Here is a 27,482-nt window from a genome sequence, read left to right as displayed (position 1 = left end):
CAATGAAAGGACTGACCAGTGCTATTAAATCAGTAAGTGCTTCTTGTTGGGGTAATTCTTAGTGTACTTGGCTCCTGGAGTGAATTTCTTCACAAGAAAGTGGTTGGTTGCAACAGAAGAGGAACACAAAGTCATACTAACTCATCTTCATGCTGAGATTCGGACGAAACAATCTTGATGTCTACTTCAAAAAGAGGCAGTGACTTTCAGAGTTTATAAGTAAGTGCTTCTCTTTGGGGTAGATTTAATGATGCTCTGCACTATATCTGCTGACTTGATCAGTGTAAGCCCCACGACGTTGGCATTTGCATTTGGGATGTTGACAACAGAGGGTGCTGTTGTTCAGAGAGAATCGCTCTGCATTAGCTGCAGCTGTAGACTTGTAGACTACCTGAACTCTCACCTTCCAAGTGAATGTACAGATGTATTTCAAACGAAATGCATTGATTTTCTTATTTCACAATGGACATTGTGCTTCACTAATGACTATTATCATCAAACAAATGTACAGGCTGATTTTTGTTTCAACATCAGGTGCTTTTAGTTAAGGTTGTAAAATTGGTTGCGATGTCCTGTTTTTATTGAAAGCCATGTAACTTTTAGATTTTTTAGACCTCGCAGTGAAGAATTATGAATTGTGCTAACAGTCTCTCAATAAGCCTGAACTGAATGTGAAAGACAAGTGTCCGCATCTGAAATTAGTGAGGAATGTAATGTGCCAGACAGGTAATGGATTAGAACACTGGGATTTCCATTTGGCCCCATTCATTTCCTGATTAGCATAAGCTGTTGAGCAATATGTAAAAACTCTTGATAGAAGGAGTGGCTGCAAAATGGCATGGGGCTCATATTGTGTCGCTGAAGGTTTAAATATGGAATGAGTTTGGAAGCGGAGGTAGATTGAAACTGGCAGGTGTAAAACAACAACATGCTCAGGAAGAGAACAGTTCTCATGGTTCCATTTTGCTGTGCTTTTCGACATGAGACAGTTAGCATTTTCACCCAGAGGTATGTGCAATTTCACTTGAAACTCCACACTTCTGTTTCTCTTGTGGAACTGCCTTGGATTCTAAACGATGCTTCTTTTCCAGGGGAATTGCCCAGAAACACAGGCGACTTGTACACTCAAATAATGATGGATTTAGCTGCATGTTACCCTAACTTTAGCATACTTGCAAATGTTCAGAGTAAGTGCTACCAAGTTGGGGCAATTTTCAGTTAAAGCGGCAGCATTTCTTTGAGTTCCTTGTTGTCTCATTTTTACACACCCAAGGGAAGGTGTTTTGAATTGTACCTCCACTGAAGCATTATTCTGGGTCAGCTTGAGGAAAGTGCTATCAAGTTGGGGCATGATAAGGTACTTCACAGCATCCTGTGATCATTTCCCAAGACAATCACCAAAAGAACTGGAAATAATTCAAATCGGTGGGGTTTGTCCCTGATTATCCTCCTCCACTCTCTTCACGTCACAATTAGTACCCCAATGAAAGGACTGACTAGTGCGCTTAAATCAGTAAGTGCTTCTTGTTGGGATAATTCTTAGTGTACTGGGCTCCTGGAGTGAATTTCTTCAGAAGAAAGTGGTTGGTTGCAACAGAAGAGGAACACAAAGTCATACTAACTCATCTTCATGCTGAGATTCGGACGAAACAATCTTGATGTCTACTTCAAAAAGAGGCAGTGACTTTCAGAGTTTATAAGTAAGTGCTTCTCATTGGGGTAGATTTAATGATGCTCTGCACTATATCTGCTGACTTGATCAGTGTAAGCCCCACGACGTTGGCATTTGCATTTGGGATGTTGACAACAGAGGGTGCTGTTGTTCAGAGAGAATCGCTCTGCATTAGCTGCAGCTGTAGACTTGTAGACTACCTGAACACTCACCTTCCAAGTGAATGTACAGATGTATTTCAAACGATATGCATTGATTTTCTTGTTTCACAAAGGACATTGTGCTTCAATAATGACTATTATCATCAAACAAATGTACAGGCTGATTTTTGTTTCAACATCAGGTGCTTTTTGTTAAGGTTGTAAAATTGGTTGCGATGTCCTGTTTTTATTGAAAGCCATGTAACTTTTAGATTTTTTAGACCTCGCAGTGAAGAATTATGAATTGTGCTAACAGTCTCTCAATAAGCCTGAACTGAATGTGAAAGACAAGTGTCCGCATCTGAAATTAGTGAGGAATGTCATGTGCCAGACAGGTAATGGATTAGAACACTGGGATTTCCATTTGGCCCCATTCATGTCCTGATTAGCATAAGCTGTTGAGCAATATGTAAAAACTCTTGATAGAAGGAGTGGCTGCAAAATGGCATGGGGCTCATATTGTGTCGCTGAAGGTTTAAATACGGAATGAGATTGGAAGCGGAGGTAGATTGATACTGGCAGGTGTAGAACAACAACATGCTCAGGAAGAGAACAGTTCTCATGGTTCCATTTTGCTGTGCTTTTCGACATGAGACAGTTAGCATTTTCACCCAGAGGTATGTGCAATTTCACTTGAAACTCCACACTTCTGTTTCTCTTGTGGAACTGCCTTGGACTCTAAACGATGCTTCTTTTCCAGGGGAATTGCCCAGAAACACAGGCGACTTGTACACTCAAATACTGATGGATTTAGCTGCATGTTACCCTAACTTTAGCACACTTGCAAATGTTCAGAGTAAGTGCTACCAAGTTGGGGCAATTTTCAGTTAAAGCGGCAGCATTTCTTTGAGTTCCTTGTTGTCTCATTTTTACACACCCAAGGGAAGGTGTTTTGAATTGTACCTCCACTGAAGCATTATTCTGGGTCAGCTTGAGGAAAGTGCTATCAAGTTGGGGCATGATTTTGTACTTCACAGCATCCTGTGATCATTTCCGAAGACAATCAACAAAAGAACTGGAAATAATTCAAATCGGTGGGGTTTGTCCCTGATTATCCTCCTGCACTCTCTTCACCTCACAATTAGTACCCCAATGAAAGGACTGACCAGTGCTATTAAATCAGTAAGTGCTTCTTGTTGGGGTAATTCTTAGTGTACTTGGCTCCTGGAGTGAATTTCTTCACAAGAAAGTGGTTGGTTGCAACAGAAGAGGAACACAAAGTCATACTAACTCATCTTCATGCTGAGATTCGGACGAAACAATCTTGATGTCTACTTCAAAAAGAGGCAGTGACTTTCAGAGTTTATAAGTAAGTGCTTCTCTTTGGGGTAGATTTAATGATGCTCTGCACTATATCTGCTGACTTGATCAGTGTAAGCCCCACGACGTTGGCATTTGCATTTGGGATGTTGACAACAGAGGGTGCTGTTGTTCAGAGAGAATCGCTCTGCATTAGCTGCAGCTGTAGACTTGTAGACTACCTGAACTCTCACCTTCCAAGTGAATGTACAGATGTATTTCAAACGAAATGCATTGATTTTCTTATTTCACAATGGACATTGTGCTTCACTAATGACTATTATCATCAAACAAATGTACAGGCTGATTTTTGTTTCAACATCAGGTGCTTTTAGTTAAGGTTGTAAAATTGGTTGCGATGTCCTGTTTTTATTGAAAGCCATGTAACTTTTAGATTTTTTAGACCTCGCAGTGAAGAATTATGAATTGTGCTAACAGTCTCTCAATAAGCCTGAACTGAATGTGAAAGACAAGTGTCCGCATCTGAAATTAGTGAGGAATGTAATGTGCCAGACAGGTAATGGATTAGAACACTGGGATTTCCATTTGGCCCCATTCATTTCCTGATTAGCATAAGCTGTTGAGCAATATGTAAAAACTCTTGATAGAAGGAGTGGCTGCAAAATGGCATGGGGCTCATATTGTGTCGCTGAAGGTTTAAATATGGAATGAGTTTGGAAGCGGAGGTAGATTGAAACTGGCAGGTGTAAAACAACAACATGCTCAGGAAGAGAACAGTTCTCATGGTTCCATTTTGCTGTGCTTTTCGACATGAGACAGTTAGCATTTTCACCCAGAGGTATGTGCAATTTCACTTGAAACTCCACACTTCTGTTTCTCTTGTGGAACTGCCTTGGATTCTAAACGATGCTTCTTTTCCAGGGGAATTGCCCAGAAACACAGGCGACTTGTACACTCAAATAATGATGGATTTAGCTGCATGTTACCCTAACTTTAGCATACTTGCAAATGTTCAGAGTAAGTGCTACCAAGTTGGGGCAATTTTCAGTTAAAGCGGCAGCATTTCTTTGAGTTCCTTGTTGTCTCATTTTTACACACCCAAGGGAAGGTGCTTTGAATTGTACCTCAACTGAAGCATTATTCTGGGTCAGCTTGAGGAAAGTGCTATCAAGTTGGGGCATGATAAGGTACTTCACAGCATCCTGTGATCATTTCCCAAGACAATCACCAAAAGAACTGGAAATAATTCAAATCGGTGGGGTTTGTCCCTGATTATCCTCCTCCACTCTCTTCACGTCACAATTAGTACCCCAATGAAAGGACTGACTAGTGCGCTTAAATCAGTAAGTGCTTCTTGTTGGGATAATTCTTAGTGTACTTGGCTCCTGGAGTGAATTTCTTCAGAAGAAAGTGGTTGGTTGCAACAGAAGAGGAACACAAAGTCATACTAACTCATCTTCATGCTGAGATTCGGACGAAACAATCTTGATGTCTACTTCAAAAAGAGGCAGTGACTTTCAGAGTTTATAAGTAAGTGCTTCTCATTGGGGTAGATTTAATGATGCTCTGCACTATATCTGCTGACTTGATCAGTGTAAGCCCCACGACGTTGGCATTTGCATTTGGGATGTTGACAACAGAGGGTGCTGTTGTTCAGAGAGAATCGCTCTGCATTAGCTGCAGCTGTAGACTTGTAGACTACCTGAACTCTCACCTTCCAAGTGAATGTACAGATGTATTTCAAACGAAATGCATTGATTTTCTTATTTCACAATGGACATTGTGCTTCACTAATGACTATTATCATCAAACAAATGTACAGGCTGATTTTTGTTTCAACATCAGGTGCTTTTAGTTAAGGTTGTAAAATTGGTTGCGATGTCCTGTTTTTATTGAAAGCCATGTAACTTTTAGATTTTTTAGACCTCGCAGTGAAGAATTATGAATTGTGCTAACAGTCTCTCAATAAGCCTGAACTGAATGTGAAAGACAAGTGTCCGCATCTGAAATTAGTGAGGAATGTAATGTGCCAGACAGGTAATGGATTAGAACACTGGGATTTCCATTTGGCCCCATTCATTTCCTGATTAGCATAAGCTGTTGAGCAATATGTAAAAACTCTTGATAGAAGGAGTGGCTGCAAAATGGCATGGGGCTCATATTGTGTCGCTGAAGGTTTAAATATGGAATGAGTTTGGAAGCGGAGGTAGATTGAAACTGGCAGGTGTAAAACAACAACATGCTCAGGAAGAGAACAGTTCTCATGGTTCCATTTTGCTGTGCTTTTCGACATGAGACAGTTAGCATTTTCACCCAGAGGTATGTGCAATTTCACTTGAAACTCCACACTTCTGTTTCTCTTGTGGAACTGCCTTGGATTCTAAACGATGCTTCTTTTCCAGGGGAATTGCCCAGAAACACAGGCGACTTGTACACTCAAATAATGATGGATTTAGCTGCATGTTACCCTAACTTTAGCATACTTGCAAATGTTCAGAGTAAGTGCTACCAAGTTGGGGCAATTTTCAGTTAAAGCGGCAGCATTTCTTTGAGTTCCTTGTTGTCTCATTTTTACACACCCAAGGGAAGGTGCTTTGAATTGTACCTCAACTGAAGCATTATTCTGGGTCAGCTTGAGGAAAGTGCTATCAAGTTGGGGCATGATAAGGTACTTCACAGCATCCTGTGATCATTTCCCAAGACAATCACCAAAAGAACTGGAAATAATTCAAATCGGTGGGGTTTGTCCCTGATTATCCTCCTCCACTCTCTTCACGTCACAATTAGTACCCCAATGAAAGGACTGACTAGTGCGCTTAAATCAGTAAGTGCTTCTTGTTGGGATAATTCTTAGTGTACTTGGCTCCTGGAGTGAATTTCTTCAGAAGAAAGTGGTTGGTTGCAACAGAAGAGGAACACAAAGTCATACTAACTCATCTTCATGCTGAGATTCGGACGAAACAATCTTGATGTCTACTTCAAAAAGAGGCAGTGACTTTCAGAGTTTATAAGTAAGTGCTTCTCATTGGGGTAGATTTAATGATGCTCTGCACTATATCTGCTGACTTGATCAGTGTAAGCCCCACGACGTTGGCATTTGCATTTGGGATGTTGACAACAGAGGGTGCTGTTGTTCAGAGAGAATCGCTCTGCATTAGCTGCAGCTGTAGACTTGTAGACTACCTGAACACTCACCTTCCAAGTGAATGTACAGATGTATTTCAAACGATATGCATTGATTTTCTTGTTTCACAAAGGACATTGTGCTTCAATAATGACTATTATCATCAAACAAATGTACAGGCTGATTTTTGTTTCAACATCAGGTGCTTTTTGTTAAGGTTGTAAAATTGGTTGCGATGTCCTGTTTTTATTGAAAGCCATGTAACTTTTAGATTTTTTAGACCTCGCAGTGAAGAATTATGAATTGTGCTAACAGTCTCTCAATAAGCCTGAACTGAATGTGAAAGACAAGTGTCCGCATCTGAAATTAGTGAGGAATGTCATGTGCCAGACAGGTAATGGATTAGAACACTGGGATTTCCATTTGGCCCCATTCATGTCCTGATTAGCATAAGCTGTTGAGCAATATGTAAAAACTCTTGATAGAAGGAGTGGCTGCAAAATGGCATGGGGCTCATATTGTGTCGCTGAAGGTTTAAATATGGAATGAGATTGGAAGCGGAGGTAGATTGATACTGGCAGGTGTAAAACAACAACATGCTCAGGAAGAGAACAGTTCTCATGGTTCCATTTTGCTGTGCTTTTCGACATGAGTCAGTTAGCATTTTCACCCAGAGGTATGTGCAATTTCACTTGAAACTCCACACTTCTGTTTCTCTTGTGGAACTGCCTTGGATTCTAAACGATGCTTCTTTTCCAGGGGAATTGCCCAGAAACACAGGCGACTTGTACACTCAAATAATGATGGATTTAGCTGCATGTTACCCTAACTTTAGCATACTTGCAAATGTTCAGAGTAAGTGCTACCAAGTTGGGGCAATTTTCAGTTAAAGCGGCAGCATTTCTTTGAGTTCCTTGTTGTCTCATTTTTACACACCCAAGGGAAGGTGTTTTGAATTGTACCTCCACTGAAGCATTATTCTGGGTCAGCTTGAGGAAAGTGCTATCAAGTTGGGGCATGATTTGGTACTTCACAGCATCCTGTGATCATTTCCGAAGACAATCAACAAAAGAACTGGAAATAATTCAAATCGGTGGGGTTTGTCCCTGATTATCCTCCTGCACTCTCTTCACGTCACAATTAGTACCCCAATGAAAGGACTGACTAGTGCGATTAAATCAGTAAGTTCTTCTTGTTGGGGTAATTCTTAGTGTACTTGGCTCCTGGAGTGAATTTCTTCACAAGAAAGTGTTTGGTTGCAACAGAAGAGGAACACAAAGTCATACTACCTCATCTTCATGCTGAGATTCGGACGAAACAATCTTGATGTCTACTTCAAAAAGAGGCAGTGACTTTCAGAGTTTATAAGTAAGTGCTTCTCTTTGGGGTAGATTTAATGATGCTCTGCACTATATCTGCTGACTTGATCAGTGTAAGCCCCACGACGTTGGCATTTGCATTTGGGATGTTGACAACAGAGGGTGCTGTTGTTCAGAGAGAATCGCTCTGCATTAGCTGCAGCTGTAGACTTGTAGACTACCTGAACTCTCACCTTCCAAGTGAATGTACAGATGTATTTCAAACGAAATGCATTGATTTTCTTATTTCACAATGGACATTGTGCTTCACTAATGACTATTATCATCAAACAAATGTACAGGCTGATTTTTGTTTCAACATCAGGTGCTTTTAGTTAAGGTTGTAAAATTGGTTGCGATGTCCTGTTTTTATTGAAAGCCATGTAACTTTTAGATTTTTTAGACCTCGCAGTGAAGAATTATGAATTGTGCTAACAGTCTCTCAATAAGCCTGAACTGAATGTGAAAGACAAGTGTCCGCATCTGAAATTAGTGAGGAATGTCATGTGCCAGACAGGTAATGGATTAGAACACTGGGATTTCCATTTGGCCCCATTCATGTCCTGATTAGCATAAGCTGTTGAGCAATATGTAAAAACTCTTGATAGAAGGAGTGGCTGCAAAATGGCATGGGGCTCATATTGTGTCGCTGAAGGTTTAAATACGGAATGAGATTGGAAGCGGAGGTAGATTGATACTGGCAGGTGTAGAACAACAACATGCTCAGGAAGAGAACAGTTCTCATGGTTCCATTTTGCTGTGCTTTTCGACATGAGACAGTTAGCATTTTCACCCAGAGGTATGTGCAATTTCACTTGAAACTCCACACTTCTGTTTCTCTTGTGGAACTGCCTTGGACTCTAAACGATGCTTCTTTTCCAGGGGAATTGCCCAGAAACACAGGCGACTTGTACACTCAAATACTGATGGATTTAGCTGCATGTTACCCTAACTTTAGCACACTTGCAAATGTTCAGAGTAAGTGCTACCAAGTTGGGGCAATTTTCAGTTAAAGCGGCAGCATTTCTTTGAGTTCCTTGTTGTCTCATTTTTACACACCCAAGGGAAGGTGTTTTGAATTGTACCTCCACTGAAGCATTATTCTGGGTCAGCTTGAGGAAAGTGCTATCAAGTTGGGGCATGATTTTGTACTTCACAGCATCCTGTGATCATTTCCGAAGACAATCAACAAAAGAACTGGAAATAATTCAAATCGGTGGGGTTTGTCCCTGATTATCCTCCTGCACTCTCTTCACCTCACAATTAGTACCCCAATGAAAGGACTGACCAGTGCTATTAAATCAGTAAGTGCTTCTTGTTGGGGTAATTCTTAGTGTACTTGGCTCCTGGAGTGAATTTCTTCACAAGAAAGTGGTTGGTTGCAACAGAAGAGGAACACAAAGTCATACTAACTCATCTTCATGCTGAGATTCGGACGAAACAATCTTGATGTCTACTTCAAAAAGAGGCAGTGACTTTCAGAGTTTATAAGTAAGTGCTTCTCTTTGGGGTAGATTTAATGATGCTCTGCACTATATCTGCTGACTTGATCAGTGTAAGCCCCACGACGTTGGCATTTGCATTTGGGATGTTGACAACAGAGGGTGCTGTTGTTCAGAGAGAATCGCTCTGCATTAGCTGCAGCTGTAGACTTGTAGACTACCTGAACTCTCACCTTCCAAGTGAATGTACAGATGTATTTCAAACGAAATACATTGATTTTCTTATTTCACAATGGACATTGTGCTTCACTAATGACTATTATCATCAAACAAATGTACAGGCTGATTTTTGTTTCAACATCAGGTGCTTTTAGTTAAGGTTGTAAAATTGGTTGCGATGTCCTGTTTTTATTGAAAGCCATGTAACTTTTAGATTTTTTAGACCTCGCAGTGAAGAATTATGAATTGTGCTAACAGTCTCTCAATAAGCCTGAACTGAATGTGAAAGACAAGTGTCCGCATCTGAAATTAGTGAGGAATGTAATGTGCCAGACAGGTAATGGATTAGAACACTGGGATTTCCATTTGGCCCCATTCATTTCCTGATTAGCATAAGCTGTTGAGCAATATGTAAAAACTCTTGATAGAAGGAGTGGCTGCAAAATGGCATGGGGCTCATATTGTGTCGCTGAAGGTTTAAATATGGAATGAGTTTGGAAGCGGAGGTAGATTGAAACTGGCAGGTGTAAAACAACAACATGCTCAGGAAGAGAACAGTTCTCATGGTTCCATTTTGCTGTGCTTTTCGACATGAGACAGTTAGCATTTTCACCCAGAGGTATGTGCAATTTCACTTGAAACTCCACACTTCTGTTTCTCTTGTGGAACTGCCTTGGATTCTAAACGATGCTTCTTTTCCAGGGGAATTGCCCAGAAACACAGGCGACTTGTACACTCAAATAATGATGGATTTAGCTGCATGTTACCCTAACTTTAGCATACTTGCAAATGTTCAGAGTAAGTGCTACCAAGTTGGGGCAATTTTCAGTTAAAGCGGCAGCATTTCTTTGAGTTCCTTGTTGTCTCATTTTTACACACCCAAGGGAAGGTGTTTTGAATTGTACCTCCACTGAAGCATTATTCTGGGTCAGCTTGAGGAAAGTGCTATCAAGTTGGGGCATGATAAGGTACTTCACAGCATCCTGTGATCATTTCCCAAGACAATCACCAAAAGAACTGGAAATAATTCAAATCGGTGGGGTTTGTCCCTGATTATCCTCCTCCACTCTCTTCACGTCACAATTAGTACCCCAATGAAAGGACTGACTAGTGCGCTTAAATCAGTAAGTGCTTCTTGTTGGGATAATTCTTAGTGTACTGGGCTCCTGGAGTGAATTTCTTCAGAAGAAAGTGGTTGGTTGCAACAGAAGAGGAACACAAAGTCATACTAACTCATCTTCATGCTGAGATTCGGACGAAACAATCTTGATGTCTACTTCAAAAAGAGGCAGTGACTTTCAGAGTTTATAAGTAAGTGCTTCTCATTGGGGTAGATTTAATGATGCTCTGCACTATATCTGCTGACTTGATCAGTGTAAGCCCCACGACGTTGGCATTTGCATTTGGGATGTTGACAACAGAGGGTGCTGTTGTTCAGAGAGAATCGCTCTGCATTAGCTGCAGCTGTAGACTTGTAGACTACCTGAACACTCACCTTCCAAGTGAATGTACAGATGTATTTCAAACGATATGCATTGATTTTCTTGTTTCACAAAGGACATTGTGCTTCAATAATGACTATTATCATCAAACAAATGTACAGGCTGATTTTTGTTTCAACATCAGGTGCTTTTTGTTAAGGTTGTAAAATTGGTTGCGATGTCCTGTTTTTATTGAAAGCCATGTAACTTTTAGATTTTTTAGACCTCGCAGTGAAGAATTATGAATTGTGCTAACAGTCTCTCAATAAGCCTGAACTGAATGTGAAAGACAAGTGTCCGCATCTGAAATTAGTGAGGAATGTCATGTGCCAGACAGGTAATGGATTAGAACACTGGGATTTCCATTTGGCCCCATTCATGTCCTGATTAGCATAAGCTGTTGAGCAATATGTAAAAACTCTTGATAGAAGGAGTGGCTGCAAAATGGCATGGGGCTCATATTGTGTCGCTGAAGGTTTAAATATGGAATGAGATTGGAAGCGGAGGTAGATTGATACTGGCAGGTGTAAAACAACAACATGCTCAGGAAGAGAACAGTTCTCATGGTTCCATTTTGCTGTGCTTTTCGACATGAGTCAGTTAGCATTTTCACCCAGAGGTATGTGCAATTTCACTTGAAACTCCACACTTCTGTTTCTCTTGTGGAACTGCCTTGGATTCTAAACGATGCTTCTTTTCCAGGGGAATTGCCCAGAAACACAGGCGACTTGTACACTCAAATAATGATGGATTTAGCTGCATGTTACCCTAACTTTAGCATACTTGCAAATGTTCAGAGTAAGTGCTACCAAGTTGGGGCAATTTTCAGTTAAAGCGGCAGCATTTCTTTGAGTTCCTTGTTGTCTCATTTTTACACACCCAAGGGAAGGTGTTTTGAATTGTACCTCCACTGAAGCATTATTCTGGGTCAGCTTGAGGAAAGTGCTATCAAGTTGGGGCATGATAAGGTACTTCACAGCATCCTGTGATCATTTCCCAAGACAATCACCAAAAGAACTGGAAATAATTCAAATCGGTGGGGTTTGTCCCTGATTATCCTCCTCCACTCTCTTCACGTCACAATTAGTACCCCAATGAAAGGACTGACTAGTGCGCTTAAATCAGTAAGTGCTTCTTGTTGGGATAATTCTTAGTGTACTTGGCTCCTGGAGTGAATTTCTTCAGAAGAAAGTGGTTGGTTGCAACAGAAGAGGAACACAAAGTCATACTAACTCATCTTCATGCTGAGATTCGGACGAAACAATCTTGATGTCTACTTCAAAAAGAGGCAGTGACTTTCAGAGTTTATAAGTAAGTGCTTCTCATTGGGGTAGATTTAATGATGCTCTGCACTATATCTGCTGACTTGATCAGTGTAAGCCCCACGACGTTGGCATTTGCATTTGGGATGTTGACAACAGAGGGTGCTGTTGTTCAGAGAGAATCGCTCTGCATTAGCTGCAGCTGTAGACTTGTAGACTACCTGAACACTCACCTTCCAAGTGAATGTACAGATGTATTTCAAACGATATGCATTGATTTTCTTGTTTCACAAAGGACATTGTGCTTCAATAATGACTATTATCATCAAACAAATGTACAGGCTGATTTTTGTTTCAACATCAGGTGCTTTTTGTTAAGGTTGTAAAATTGGTTGCGATGTCCTGTTTTTATTGAAAGCCATGTAACTTTTAGATTTTTTAGACCTCGCAGTGAAGAATTATGAATTGTGCTAACAGTCTCTCAATAAGCCTGAACTGAATGTGAAAGACAAGTGTCCGCATCTGAAATTAGTGAGGAATGTCATGTGCCAGACAGGTAATGGATTAGAACACTGGGATTTCCATTTGGCCCCATTCATGTCCTGATTAGCATAAGCTGTTGAGCAATATGTAAAAACTCTTGATAGAAGGAGTGGCTGCAAAATGGCATGGGGCTCATATTGTGTCGCTGAAGGTTTAAATATGGAATGAGATTGGAAGCGGAGGTAGATTGATACTGGCAGGTGTAAAACAACAACATGCTCAGGAAGAGAACAGTTCTCATGGTTCCATTTTGCTGTGCTTTTCGACATGAGTCAGTTAGCATTTTCACCCAGAGGTATGTGCAATTTCACTTGAAACTCCACACTTCTGTTTCTCTTGTGGAACTGCCTTGGATTCTAAACGATGCTTCTTTTCCAGGGGAATTGCCCAGAAACACAGGCGACTTGTACACTCAAATAATGATGGATTTAGCTGCATGTTACCCTAACTTTAGCATACTTGCAAATGTTCAGAGTAAGTGCTACCAAGTTGGGGCAATTTTCAGTTAAAGCGGCAGCATTTCTTTGAGTTCCTTGTTGTCTCATTTTTACACACCCAAGGGAAGGTGTTTTGAATTGTACCTCCACTGAAGCATTATTCTGGGTCAGCTTGAGGAAAGTGCTATCAAGTTGGGGCATGATTTGGTACTTCACAGCATCCTGTGATCATTTCCGAAGACAATCAACAAAAGAACTGGAAATAATTCAAATCGGTGGGGTTTGTCCCTGATTATCCTCCTGCACTCTCTTCACGTCACAATTAGTACCCCAATGAAAGGACTGACTAGTGCGATTAAATCAGTAAGTTCTTCTTGTTGGGGTAATTCTTAGTGTACTTGGCTCCTGGAGTGAATTTCTTCACAAGAAAGTGTTTGGTTGCAACAGAAGAGGAACACAAAGTCATACTACCTCATCTTCATGCTGAGATTCGGACGAAACAATCTTGATGTCTACTTCAAAAAGAGGCAGTGACTTTCAGAGTTTATAAGTAAGTGCTTCTCTTTGGGGTAGATTTAATGATGCTCTGCACTATATCTGCTGACTTGATCAGTGTAAGCCCCACGACGTTGGCATTTGCATTTGGGATGTTGACAACAGAGGGTGCTGTTGTTCAGAGAGAATCGCTCTGCATTAGCTGCAGCTGTAGACTTGTAGACTACCTGAACTCTCACCTTCCAAGTGAATGTACAGATGTATTTCAAACGAAATGCATTGATTTTCTTATTTCACAATGGACATTGTGCTTCACTAATGACTATTATCATCAAACAAATGTACAGGCTGATTTTTGTTTCAACATCAGGTGCTTTTAGTTAAGGTTGTAAAATTGGTTGCGATGTCCTGTTTTTATTGAAAGCCATGTAACTTTTAGATTTTTTAGACCTCGCAGTGAAGAATTATGAATTGTGCTAACAGTCTCTCAATAAGCCTGAACTGAATGTGAAAGACAAGTGTCCGCATCTGAAATTAGTGAGGAATGTCATGTGCCAGACAGGTAATGGATTAGAACACTGGGATTTCCATTTGGCCCCATTCATGTCCTGATTAGCATAAGCTGTTGAGCAATATGTAAAAACTCTTGATAGAAGGAGTGGCTGCAAAATGGCATGGGGCTCATATTGTGTCGCTGAAGGTTTAAATACGGAATGAGATTGGAAGCGGAGGTAGATTGATACTGGCAGGTGTAGAACAACAACATGCTCAGGAAGAGAACAGTTCTCATGGTTCCATTTTGCTGTGCTTTTCGACATGAGACAGTTAGCATTTTCACCCAGAGGTATGTGCAATTTCACTTGAAACTCCACACTTCTGTTTCTCTTGTGGAACTGCCTTGGACTCTAAACGATGCTTCTTTTCCAGGGGAATTGCCCAGAAACACAGGCGACTTGTACACTCAAATACTGATGGATTTAGCTGCATGTTACCCTAACTTTAGCACACTTGCAAATGTTCAGAGTAAGTGCTACCAAGTTGGGGCAATTTTCAGTTAAAGCGGCAGCATTTCTTTGAGTTCCTTGTTGTCTCATTTTTACACACCCAAGGGAAGGTGTTTTGAATTGTACCTCCACTGAAGCATTATTCTGGGTCAGCTTGAGGAAAGTGCTATCAAGTTGGGGCATGATTTTGTACTTCACAGCATCCTGTGATCATTTCCGAAGACAATCAACAAAAGAACTGGAAATAATTCAAATCGGTGGGGTTTGTCCCTGATTATCCTCCTGCACTCTCTTCACCTCACAATTAGTACCCCAATGAAAGGACTGACCAGTGCTATTAAATCAGTAAGTGCTTCTTGTTGGGGTAATTCTTAGTGTACTTGGCTCCTGGAGTGAATTTCTTCACAAGAAAGTGGTTGGTTGCAACAGAAGAGGAACACAAAGTCATACTAACTCATCTTCATGCTGAGATTCGGACGAAACAATCTTGATGTCTACTTCAAAAAGAGGCAGTGACTTTCAGAGTTTATAAGTAAGTGCTTCTCTTTGGGGTAGATTTAATGATGCTCTGCACTATATCTGCTGACTTGATCAGTGTAAGCCCCACGACGTTGGCATTTGCATTTGGGATGTTGACAACAGAGGGTGCTGTTGTTCAGAGAGAATCGCTCTGCATTAGCTGCAGCTGTAGACTTGTAGACTACCTGAACTCTCACCTTCCAAGTGAATGTACAGATGTATTTCAAACGAAATGCATTGATTTTCTTATTTCACAATGGACATTGTGCTTCACTAATGACTATTATCATCAAACAAATGTACAGGCTGATTTTTGTTTCAACATCAGGTGCTTTTAGTTAAGGTTGTAAAATTGGTTGCGATGTCCTGTTTTTATTGAAAGCCATGTAACTTTTAGATTTTTTAGACCTCGCAGTGAAGAATTATGAATTGTGCTAACAGTCTCTCAATAAGCCTGAACTGAATGTGAAAGACAAGTGTCCGCATCTGAAATTAGTGAGGAATGTAATGTGCCAGACAGGTAATGGATTAGAACACTGGGATTTCCATTTGGCCCCATTCATTTCCTGATTAGCATAAGCTGTTGAGCAATATGTAAAAACTCTTGATAGAAGGAGTGGCTGCAAAATGGCATGGGGCTCATATTGTGTCGCTGAAGGTTTAAATATGGAATGAGTTTGGAAGCGGAGGTAGATTGAAACTGGCAGGTGTAAAACAACAACATGCTCAGGAAGAGAACAGTTCTCATGGTTCCATTTTGCTGTGCTTTTCGACATGAGACAGTTAGCATTTTCACCCAGAGGTATGTGCAATTTCACTTGAAACTCCACACTTCTGTTTCTCTTGTGGAACTGCCTTGGATTCTAAACGATGCTTCTTTTCCAGGGGAATTGCCCAGAAACACAGGCGACTTGTACACTCAAATAATGATGGATTTAGCTGCATGTTACCCTAACTTTAGCATACTTGCAAATGTTCAGAGTAAGTGCTACCAAGTTGGGGCAATTTTCAGTTAAAGCGGCAGCATTTCTTTGAGTTCCTTGTTGTCTCATTTTTACACACCCAAGGGAAGGTGTTTTGAATTGTACCTCCACTGAAGCATTATTCTGGGTCAGCTTGAGGAAAGTGCTATCAAGTTGGGGCATGATAAGGTACTTCACAGCATCCTGTGATCATTTCCCAAGACAATCACCAAAAGAACTGGAAATAATTCAAATCGGTGGGGTTTGTCCCTGATTATCCTCCTCCACTCTCTTCACGTCACAATTAGTACCCCAATGAAAGGACTGACTAGTGCGCTTAAATCAGTAAGTGCTTCTTGTTGGGATAATTCTTAGTGTACTGGGCTCCTGGAGTGAATTTCTTCAGAAGAAAGTGGTTGGTTGCAACAGAAGAGGAACACAAAGTCATACTAACTCATCTTCATGCTGAGATTCGGACGAAACAATCTTGATGTCTACTTCAAAAAGAGGCAGTGACTTTCAGAGTTTATAAGTAAGTGCTTCTCATTGGGGTAGATTTAATGATGCTCTGCACTATATCTGCTGACTTGATCAGTGTAAGCCCCACGACGTTGGCATTTGCATTTGGGATGTTGACAACAGAGGGTGCTGTTGTTCAGAGAGAATCGCTCTGCATTAGCTGCAGCTGTAGACTTGTAGACTACCTGAACACTCACCTTCCAAGTGAATGTACAGATGTATTTCAAACGATATGCATTGATTTTCTTGTTTCACAAAGGACATTGTGCTTCAATAATGACTATTATCATCAAACAAATGTACAGGCTGATTTTTGTTTCAACATCAGGTGCTTTTTGTTAAGGTTGTAAAATTGGTTGCGATGTCCTGTTTTTATTGAAAGCCATGTAACTTTTAGATTTTTTAGACCTCGCAGTGAAGAATTATGAATTGTGCTAACAGTCTCTCAATAAGCCTGAACTGAATGTGAAAGACAAGTGTCCGCATCTGAAATTAGTGAGGAATGTCATGTGCCAGACAGGTAATGGATTAGAACACTGGGATTTCCATTTGGCCCCATTCATGTCCTGATTAGCATAAGCTGTTGAGCAATATGTAAAAACTCTTGATAGAAGGAGTGGCTGCAAAATGGCATGGGGCTCATATTGTGTCGCTGAAGGTTTAAATATGGAATGAGATTGGAAGCGGAGGTAGATTGATACTGGCAGGTGTAAAACAACAACATGCTCAGGAAGAGAACAGTTCTCATGGTTCCATTTTGCTGTGCTTTTCGACATGAGTCAGTTAGCATTTTCACCCAGAGGTATGTGCAATTTCACTTGAAACTCCACACTTCTGTTTCTCTTGTGGAACTGCCTTGGATTCTAAACGATGCTTCTTTTCCAGGGGAATTGCCCAGAAACACAGGCGACTTGTACACTCAAATAATGATGGATTTAGCTGCATGTTACCCTAACTTTAGCATACTTGCAAATGTTCAGAGTAAGTGCTACCAAGTTGGGGCAATTTTCAGTTAAAGCGGCAGCATTTCTTTGAGTTCCTTGTTGTCTCATTTTTACACACCCAAGGGAAGGTGTTTTGAATTGTACCTCCACTGAAGCATTATTCTGGGTCAGCTTGAGGAAAGTGCTATCAAGTTGGGGCATGATTTGGTACTTCACAGCATCCTGTGATCATTTCCGAAGACAATCAACAAAAGAACTGGAAATAATTCAAATCGGTGGGGTTTGTCCCTGATTATCCTCCTGCACTCTCTTCACGTCACAATTAGTACCCCAATGAAAGGACTGACTAGTGCGATTAAATCAGTAAGTTCTTCTTGTTGGGGTAATTCTTAGTGTACTTGGCTCCTGGAGTGAATTTCTTCACAAGAAAGTGTTTGGTTGCAACAGAAGAGGAACACAAAGTCATACTACCTCATCTTCATGCTGAGATTCGGACGAAACAATCTTGATGTCTACTTCAAAAAGAGGCAGTGACTTTCAGAGTTTATAAGTAAGTGCTTCTCTTTGGGGTAGATTTAATGATGCTCTGCACTATATCTGCTGACTTGATCAGTGTAAGCCCCACGACGTTGGCATTTGCATTTGGGATGTTGACAACAGAGGGTGCTGTTGTTCAGAGAGAATCGCTCTGCATTAGCTGCAGCTGTAGACTTGTAGACTACCTGAACACTCACCTTCCAAGTGAATGTACAGATGTATTTCAAACGATATGCATTGATTTTCTTGTTTCACAAAGGACATTGTGCTTCAATAATGACTATTATCATCAAACAAATGTACAGGCTGATTTTTGTTTCAACATCAGGTGCTTTCTGTTAAGGTTGTAAAATTGGTTGCGATGTCCTGTTTTTATTGAAAGCCATGTAACTTTTAGATTTTTTAGACCTCGCAGTGAAGAATTATGAATTGTGCTAACAGTCTCTCAATAAGCCTGAACTGAATGTGAAAGACAAGTGTCCGCATCTGAAATTAGTGAGGAATGTCATGTGCCAGACAGGTAATGGATTAGAACACTGGGATTTCCATTTGGCCCCATTCATTTCCTGATTAGCATAAGCTGTTGAGCAATATGTAAAAACTCTTGATAGAAGGAGTGGCTGCAAAATGGCATGGGGCTCATATTGTGTCGCTGAAGGTTTAAATATGGAATGAGTTTGGAAGCGGAGGTAGATTGAAACTGGCAGGTGTAAAACAACAACATGCTCAGGAAGAGAACAGTTCTCATGGTTCCATTTTGCTGTGCTTTTCGACATGAGACAGTTAGCATTTTCACCCAGAGGTATGTGCAATTTCACTTGAAACTCCACACTTCTGTTTCTCTTGTGGAACTGCCTTGGATTCTAAACGATGCTTCTTTTCCAGGGGAATTGCCCAGAAACACAGGCGACTTGTACACTCAAATAATGATGGATTTAGCTGCATGTTACCCTAACTTTAGCATACTTGCAAATGTTCAGAGTAAGTGCTACCAAGTTGGGGCAATTTTCAGTTAAAGCGGCAGCATTTCTTTGAGTTCCTTGTTGTCTCATTTTTACACACCCAAGGGAAGGTGCTTTGAATTGTACCTCAACTGAAGCATTATTCTGGGTCAGCTTGAGGAAAGTGCTATCAAGTTGGGGCATGATTTGGTACTTCACAGCATCCTGTGATCATTTCCCAAGACAATCACCAAAAGAACTGGAAATAATTCAAATCGGTGGGGTTTGTCCCTGATTATCCTCCTCCACTCTCTTCACGTCACAATTAGTACCCCAATGAAAGGACTGACTAGTGCGCTTAAATCAGTAAGTGCTTCTTGTTGGGATAATTCTTAGTGTACTTGGCTCCTGGAGTGAATTTCTTCAGAAGAAAGTGGTTGGTTGCAACAGAAGAGGAAAACAAAGTCATACTAACTCATCTTCATGCTGAGATTCGGACGAAACAATCTTGATGTCTACTTCAAAAAGAGGCAGTGACTTTCAGAGTTTATAAGTAAGTGCTTCTCATTGGGGTAGATTTAATGATGCTCTGCACTATATCTGCTGACTTGATCAGTGTAAGCCCCACGACGTTGGCATTTGCATTTGGGATGTTGACAACAGAGGGTGCTGTTGTTCAGAGAGAATCGCTCTGCATTAGCTGCAGCTGTAGACTTGTAGACTACCTGAACACTCACCTTCCAAGTGAATGTACAGATGTATTTCAAACGATATGCATTGATTTTCTTGTTTCACAAAGGACATTGTGCTTCAATAATGACTATTATCATCAAACAAATGTACAGGCTGATTTTTGTTTCAACATCAGGTGCTTTTTGTTAAGGTTGTAAAATTGGTTGCGATGTCCTGTTTTTATTGAAAGCCATGTAACTTTTAGATTTTTTAGACCTCGCAGTGAAGAATTATGAATTGTGCTAACAGTCTCTCAATAAGCCTGAACTGAATGTGAAAGACAAGTGTCCGCATCTGAAATTAGTGAGGAATGTCATGTGCCAGACAGGTAATGGATTAGAACACTGGGATTTCCATTTGGCCCCATTCATGTCCTGATTAGCATAAGCTGTTGAGCAATATGTAAAAACTCTTGATAGAAGGAGTGGCTGCAAAATGGCATGGGGCTCATATTGTGTCGCTGAAGGTTTAAATATGGAATGAGTTTGGAAGCGGAGGTAGATTGAAACTGGCAGGTGTAAAACAACAACATGCTCAGGAAGAGAACAGTTCTCATGGTTCCATTTTGCTGTGCTTTTCGACATGAGACAGTTAGCATTTTCACCCAGAGGTATGTGCAATTTCACTTGAAACTCCACACTTCTGTTTCTCTTGTGGAACTGCCTTGGATTCTAAACGATGCTTCTTTTCCAGGGGAATTGCCCAGAAACACAGGCGACTTGTACACTCAAATAATGATGGATTTAGCTGCATGTTACCCTAACTTTAGCATACTTGCAAATGTTCAGAGTAAGTGCTACCAAGTTGGGGCAATTTTCAGTTAAAGCGGCAGCATTTCTTTGAGTTCCTTGTTGTCTCATTTTTACACACCCAAGGGAAGGTGCTTTGAATTGTACCTCAACTGAAGCATTATTCTGGGTCAGCTTGAGGAAAGTGCTATCAAGTTGGGGCATGATTTGGTACTTCACAGCATCCTGTGATCATTTCCCAAGACAATCACCAAAAGAACTGGAAATAATTCAAATCGGTGGGGTTTGTCCCTGATTATCCTCCTCCACTCTCTTCACGTCACAATTAGTACCCCAATGAAAGGACTGACTAGTGCGCTTAAATCAGTAAGTGCTTCTTGTTGGGATAATTCTTAGTGTACTTGGCTCCTGGAGTGAATTTCTTCAGAAGAAAGTGGTTGGTTGCAACAGAAGAGGAAAACAAAGTCATACTAACTCATCTTCATGCTGAGATTCGGACGAAACAATCTTGATGTCTACTTCAAAAAGAGGCAGTGACTTTCAGAGTTTATAAGTAAGTGCTTCTCATTGGGGTAGATTTAATGATGCTCTGCACTATATCTGCTGACTTGATCAGTGTAAGCCCCACGACGTTGGCATTTGCATTTGGGATGTTGACAACAGAGGGTGCTGTTGTTCAGAGAGAATCGCTCTGCATTAGCTGCAGCTGTAGACTTGTAGACTACCTGAACACTCACCTTCCAAGTGAATGTACAGATGTATTTCAAACGATATGCATTGATTTTCTTGTTTCACAAAGGACATTGTGCTTCAATAATGACTATTATCATCAAACAAATGTACAGGCTGATTTTTGTTTCAACATCAGGTGCTTTTTGTTAAGGTTGTAAAATTGGTTGCGATGTCCTGTTTTTATTGAAAGCCATGTAACTTTTAGATTTTTTAGACCTCGCAGTGAAGAATTATGAATTGTGCTAACAGTCTCTCAATAAGCCTGAACTGAATGTGAAAGACAAGTGTCCGCATCTGAAATTAGTGAGGAATGTCATGTGCCAGACAGGTAATGGATTAGAACACTGGGATTTCCATTTGGCCCCATTCATGTCCTGATTAGCATAAGCTGTTGAGCAATATGTAAAAACTCTTGATAGAAGGAGTGGCTGCAAAATTGCATGGGGCTCATATTGTGTCGCTGAAGGTTTAAATATGGAATGAGTTTGGAAGCGGAGGTAGATTGAAACTGGCAGGTGTAAAACAACAACATGCTCAGGAAGAGAACAGTTCTCATGGTTCCATTTTGCTGTGCTTTTCGACATGAGACAGTTAGCATTTTCACCCAGAGGTATGTGCAATTTCACTTGAAACTCCACACTTCTGTTTCTCTTGTGGAACTGCCTTGGATTCTAAACGATGCTTCTTTTCCAGGGGAATTGCCCAGAAACACAGGCGACTTGTACACTCAAATAATGATGGATTTAGCTGCATGTTACCCTAACTTTAGCATACTTGCAAATGTTCAGAGTAAGTGCTACCAAGTTGGGGCAATTTTCAGTTAAAGCGGCAGCATTTCTTTGAGTTCCTTGTTGTCTCATTTTTACACACCCAAGGGAAGGTGCTTTGAATTGTACCTCAACTGAAGCATTATTCTGGGTCAGCTTGAGGAAAGTGCTATCAAGTTGGGGCATGATTTGGTACTTCACAGCATCCTGTGATCATTTCCCAAGACAATCACCAAAAGAACTGGAAATAATTCAAATCGGTGGGGTTTGTCCCTGATTATCCTCCTCCACTCTCTTCACGTCACAATTAGTACCCCAATGAAAGGACTGACTAGTGCGCTTAAATCAGTAAGTGCTTCTTGTTGGGATAATTCTTAGTGTACTTGGCTCCTGGAGTGAATTTCTTCAGAAGAAAGTGGTTGGTTGCAACAGAAGAGGAAAACAAAGTCATACTAACTCATCTTCATGCTGAGATTCGGACGAAACAATCTTGATGTCTACTTCAAAAAGAGGCAGTGACTTTCAGAGTTTATAAGTAAGTGCTTCTCATTGGGGTAGATTTAATGATGCTCTGCACTATATCTGCTGACTTGATCAGTGTAAGCCCCACGACGTTGGCATTTGCATTTGGGATGTTGACAACAGAGGGTGCTGTTGTTCAGAGAGAATCGCTCTGCATTAGCTGCAGCTGTAGACTTGTAGACTACCTGAACACTCACCTTCCAAGTGAATGTACAGATGTATTTCAAACGATATGCATTGATTTTCTTGTTTCACAAAGGACATTGTGCTTCAATAATGACTATTATCATCAAACAAATGTACAGGCTGATTTTTGTTTCAACATCAGGTGCTTTTTGTTAAGGTTGTAAAATTGGTTGCGATGTCCTGTTTTTATTGAAAGCCATGTAACTTTTAGATTTTTTAGACCTCGCAGTGAAGAATTATGAATTGTGCTAACAGTCTCTCAATAAGCCTGAACTGAATGTGAAAGACAAGTGTCCGCATCTGAAATTAGTGAGGAATGTCATGTGCCAGACAGGTAATGGATTAGAACACTGGGATTTCCATTTGGCCCCATTCATGTCCTGATTAGCATAAGCTGTTGAGCAATATGTAAAAACTCTTGATAGAAGGAGTGGCTGCAAAATTGCATGGGGCTCATATTGTGTCTCTGTCCTATTTGTAAAATGTTGGAAAAAAAGATTAGACAGACAATAAAGCAGCATCTTAATGTAAACCATATTCTTGGAGATAGTCAACGTGGGTTTAGACGAGGCATATCATGTCTTACTAATCTATTAGATTCGGAATAGTTAGCAAACTAAACTTGATTTAGAAGTTTCTGGAAACTTAATCTGCGTTGTATAACTACCATTTTAAGACCATTTAAAGGAGTATCAGATTAATATAAGCAGTTCAGTATGTTAAATATATTTTAAGGAATTGTAGCTTGAAATCAGCTTGATAGCTCTTCTGTGGAAGGATTTATGAGAACATTTAATTTGACCATACAGGAAGGTCAAAGATCATAGGTCATTGTATAGGGCATTTTCAGATAGATCATAAATGGTTTCCTATATGTGTTCCATAGTAAGTATGAACCTTACTGCAGGTCAAAGGTCACAGTAGAGTACATTTTCAAGCAGACCACATATAAGTTCCTCTTTGAGTTCTCTAACAATGATTAGTGAATCTACATTCTTTAGGGCAATATAAGCAGTTTTAGGCATTGATTTACCAGTAAGGGGAGGTCATAGGTCAAAATGAAGGTGCTTGGAATATTTTAGCAGTAAACATATGATGTTCATTACAAATCTGAAGTCAGATATCAGTTTTGAGCGTTGCATCTAGGAGAAAACATGAGTTTATTACTCAGTGAACTTGACCTTGAAGGAAAAGGTCAAAGGTCAAATTCAGGGGCATATTTTGAAAGCCCATATATGGTTTCCTATATGTGTTCCATATAGGCCAAAGGCCCATTTCTTCTCTGTGAGGTGTTATAGAGGTAAAAGAAAAATATATATTTTACCTGAAACAAGAGGTCAAAGGTGAAACTGACATTTTCAAATAGACTACTTGTGGTTTCCTATACATGTCCAATACTAAATGTGACCCGATTTTTAATCTGAAAGCAGTTATTAGGCAAAATAACCTTTTAATTGACCTTTCCTTTAGGTTTCAAAGGTCAAAGTTCAAACTCCAAAAGAACACATTTGGACCCCTATGACATGATTCATGGTGATTTTGGTGGATTTTGCATGGTGTAACCCTGAAATACAAGAAAATCTGATTTGACCTTGAAGGAGAGGTCAGACTTGAAGTTAAAGGTCATGCATGGATACAGCCCATGTGGTTTCCTATACATGTTCTATAGTAACCATCAACATATCTGCCACCCGTAAGGAGTTATAAGCCTTCAATGATCAAGGCGTTTTTTGGCGATATGACATGATCCACAGCTCCGATCCAAAAACCTTTAGCAGTTTTGGAAACCTCATACACAGTTTCCTATCTATGCTACATAGTAACATTACTCATAACAGCTTTAAAGGAGTAATGAGATGTTCAATATCTGAGAGCTCTTTGCATCAGAGTAAAAGAACAGTATCTGGCTCCAGACAGGTCAAAGGTAAAGAAAAAGGGCATTGTCAGATAAGGCACCATAGGTGTTCAAGAAGTACCATGACTGTATTTACAACTGTTGGAGAGTTATAAACTATTTTCACTTTTACAGGATGTGGGATGAAGGTCTGAAGGTAGACCACAGACCTATAGCAAAAGTAATAACATTATTTGTGACATTGTGCATTTTTCACAGTTTGGTAAGGAATAGTGGAAAACTGTAGGAGGAGATGCGTTTACAAAATGGTCAGAAACAAGAACAATAATAATAAGCAGAAAAATAAAGAATCCGAGTAATAACAAGATCTGCATTTTTCAATGCAGATAAGCAGGTGGCTCAGCAGATACAATCTTGGCAGTACAGATTATTCAAAGGGACTTATTTAATATTCAGTTGTGGGCTGACACCTGGCAGATGAAATTCAATGTGGGCAAGTGCATGGTATTACATGCAGGTAATAAAAATGTCCACTATAATTACACTATGGGAGGAATAGTACTAGATGAAGTATGAGAGACCTAGGAGACTACGTGGACTCCTCACTTTCTCCATCCAAACAATGTGGGAAAGCAATAAAAAAGGCAAACAGGATGTTAAGAGTATATTGTCAAAAGTGTAGAATTTAAAACAAGGGCAGTAATGTTAAGACTGTACAATTCACTAGTTAGAGCTCATCTGGAATACTGTATACAGTTCTGGGCTCCACACTTCAAGAAAGATATCGCTGCTCTAGAGGCAGTTCAGGAGAGCAACCAGACTTATTCCAGGTTTGAAGGGAATATCCTACTCGAGAGACTGAGGGAACTGAACCTTTCACCCTGGAAAAGAGGAGACTACGTGGTGATTTGATTCAAGTCATCAAAATCATGAAAGGCATCGACCACATCAAACCAGAGGAGCTTTTCCAGATCAGCAGGGACACACGGACCCGGGGACAAAAATGGAAATTGGGCTTCAAGGCATTCAAGACAGAAAACAGGAGACACTTCTTCACACAGAGAGTCATCACAATCTGGAACAAACTCCCCAGCAATGTGGTTGAAACTGAAAATTTGGGAACATTTAAACAAACTGGATAGTTTCCTTGGATCACTTAGTTATTAATGGACACCAAACGAGCATGATGGGGTGAATGGCCTCCTCTCATTTGTAAACTTTATGTTCTTATGTACTGTAATCTCTGCCCCGGCCTACAGCGATCAACACTTAAGCCCAAGGGAACCATTGTGCTTATTGATGCTGGTTAACAGCTGGATTTATACATCACTTAATACAGAAAAAGTAACTCCAGTTCTTTGAGCCCTCCTTATAGGAAGGGTGAGCTACATTGAACCTTGTAAAATCAACAATGTTAAAGTAATGTATTAAATGTGTTATTTAGTGGAAGAACATTAATGGTACTTGCTGATTGATATGTATTCACAGCATAAATAACACATAAGTTTCCCTACAGCTTCAAAGAGGAGGTTGGAGAACTAAGCATAAGCACTACCCTTGTGTGTGTTCTACAGTTCTCTCCAAAAGCTTCTGTGATAAAGGCTCTAATCTTTCTGAATGTTGTAGGTTCTTGTGAACCTTCCTTTCTGTTTTTTAAGCACTGTATATAGTAAATTGCTCCCATTAGCATCATGTTTCACTTTTTATTAAACCACTTATTAATCATCCACAGCACCATGGCTAGTCCACCATAGTGGCATGTTACTTTGTGAATAAGTCTGAATTAGTTTCAACTTCTGATCAGTGCCCAATTTAAAATAGATTGATGGAACAGGCCCAGCATCCTGCAGTGGGCGGCGTCCTGTCAAAAAACTTTAATATCAATAATAATGCCTCGTTATTAATAGAGACTCATTTGTTTCAGTGAAGCCCTTCCAATACTGGGCACAGCATTATGGTCTCTCTTCTGTATGCATGCGTTGGTGTGCGTTGAGGTTAGCTGCCCGGGAAAAGCTCTTCCCACACTTGACACAGCAGAATGGTCTCTCTCCAGTGTGAATGCGCTGGTGTACGTTGAGGTTAGATGCCTGAGTGAAACTCTTCCCACACTGGGCACAGCAGTGTGGTGTCTGTCCTGTGTGAATGTGCTGGTGTGTGTTTAGATTTGCTGTCCATGAGAAACTCATCCCACACTGGGTGCAGCAGTATGGTCTCTCTCCTGTGTGAATGTGCTGGTGTCTGTTGAGGTCAGTTGCACGAGAGAAGCTCTTCCCACACTCCGCACAGCAGTACGGTCTCTCTCCTGTGTGAGTACGTTTGTGTCTGTTGAGGTCTGATACCATACTGAATCTCTTCCCACACTGTGTGCAGCTGTAGGGTCTCTCTACTGTGCGAGTGCTAGGTGGTTTGGGGAGTCTGGGAAGTAGTCCACACTGTGGCGATGGGCTCTCCCCATTCACTGCACTGTCACTCCCCACACTGAACCCCATCCTCAAGGCAGCAGACTCTAGATCACACTGTCCACCTACAGAGAGCCCAGGCCCCAGGCCACACTGTCCACCTATAGAGACTTCAGGCCCCAGGTCACTGGCACGGCCTGTAATATTGTCAGTTTTGAGATTACAGAGTGCATCTCTGAAGAGAATCTGTGTTCTTGGCTCCACTGTGTAAACAGACTCCAGTGTATCATCCTCTGTTTTCATGTGATCAGACTGGGTCCACACTGTGTTCTGGTAGAGTCCAGCTCCCAGACACTGGATCCTAGAGAGATCTGCAGTGTGAGTGGAGTCCAGCTCAGGTTCACTCTTTATGGACTTTGGCATGAACTTTGATCCTGCTGTGTCAGATCCCAGTGCCCAGAGTGCTTGTGTTGACCCCTCAGTCTGTGGCTCTACCATGTGGCCAGACTCCTGTCCCCTGAGTTCCTCCTCACTCTGTCTGCTCCTGGGTTGCTCAGTCAGCCCCTGGTTGCCTTCAGTACCCGTGGGATTCGTATCCTGCCTCAGACTGGAGCCCAACTG

General features: G+C 40.8%; 1 protein-coding gene across 1 annotated transcript in view; it reads right to left on the bottom strand.

The window, feature by feature from the left end:
* LOC136767372 (zinc finger protein 664-like) overlaps positions 1–26,951 on the bottom strand; it is a 262,707-nt gene extending 235,756 nt beyond the window's left edge. Inside the window, exon 1 of the mRNA XM_066721138.1 lies at positions 26,470–26,951. Coding sequence (XP_066577235.1) covers positions 26,470–26,951 — 482 coding nt within the window. The remainder of the gene's footprint in view (positions 1–26,469) is intronic.
* Between the last annotated feature and the right edge of the window lie 531 nt (positions 26,952–27,482).

The sequence above is a fragment of the Amia ocellicauda genome, chromosome 14 (genome assembly GCF_036373705.1).
Source record: "Amia ocellicauda isolate fAmiCal2 chromosome 14, fAmiCal2.hap1, whole genome shotgun sequence".
Lineage (NCBI taxonomy): Eukaryota > Metazoa > Chordata > Actinopteri > Amiiformes > Amiidae > Amia > Amia ocellicauda.
Note: the sequence above shows the minus strand (reverse complement) of the source record. Positions and strands in the feature narration are given on the sequence as shown.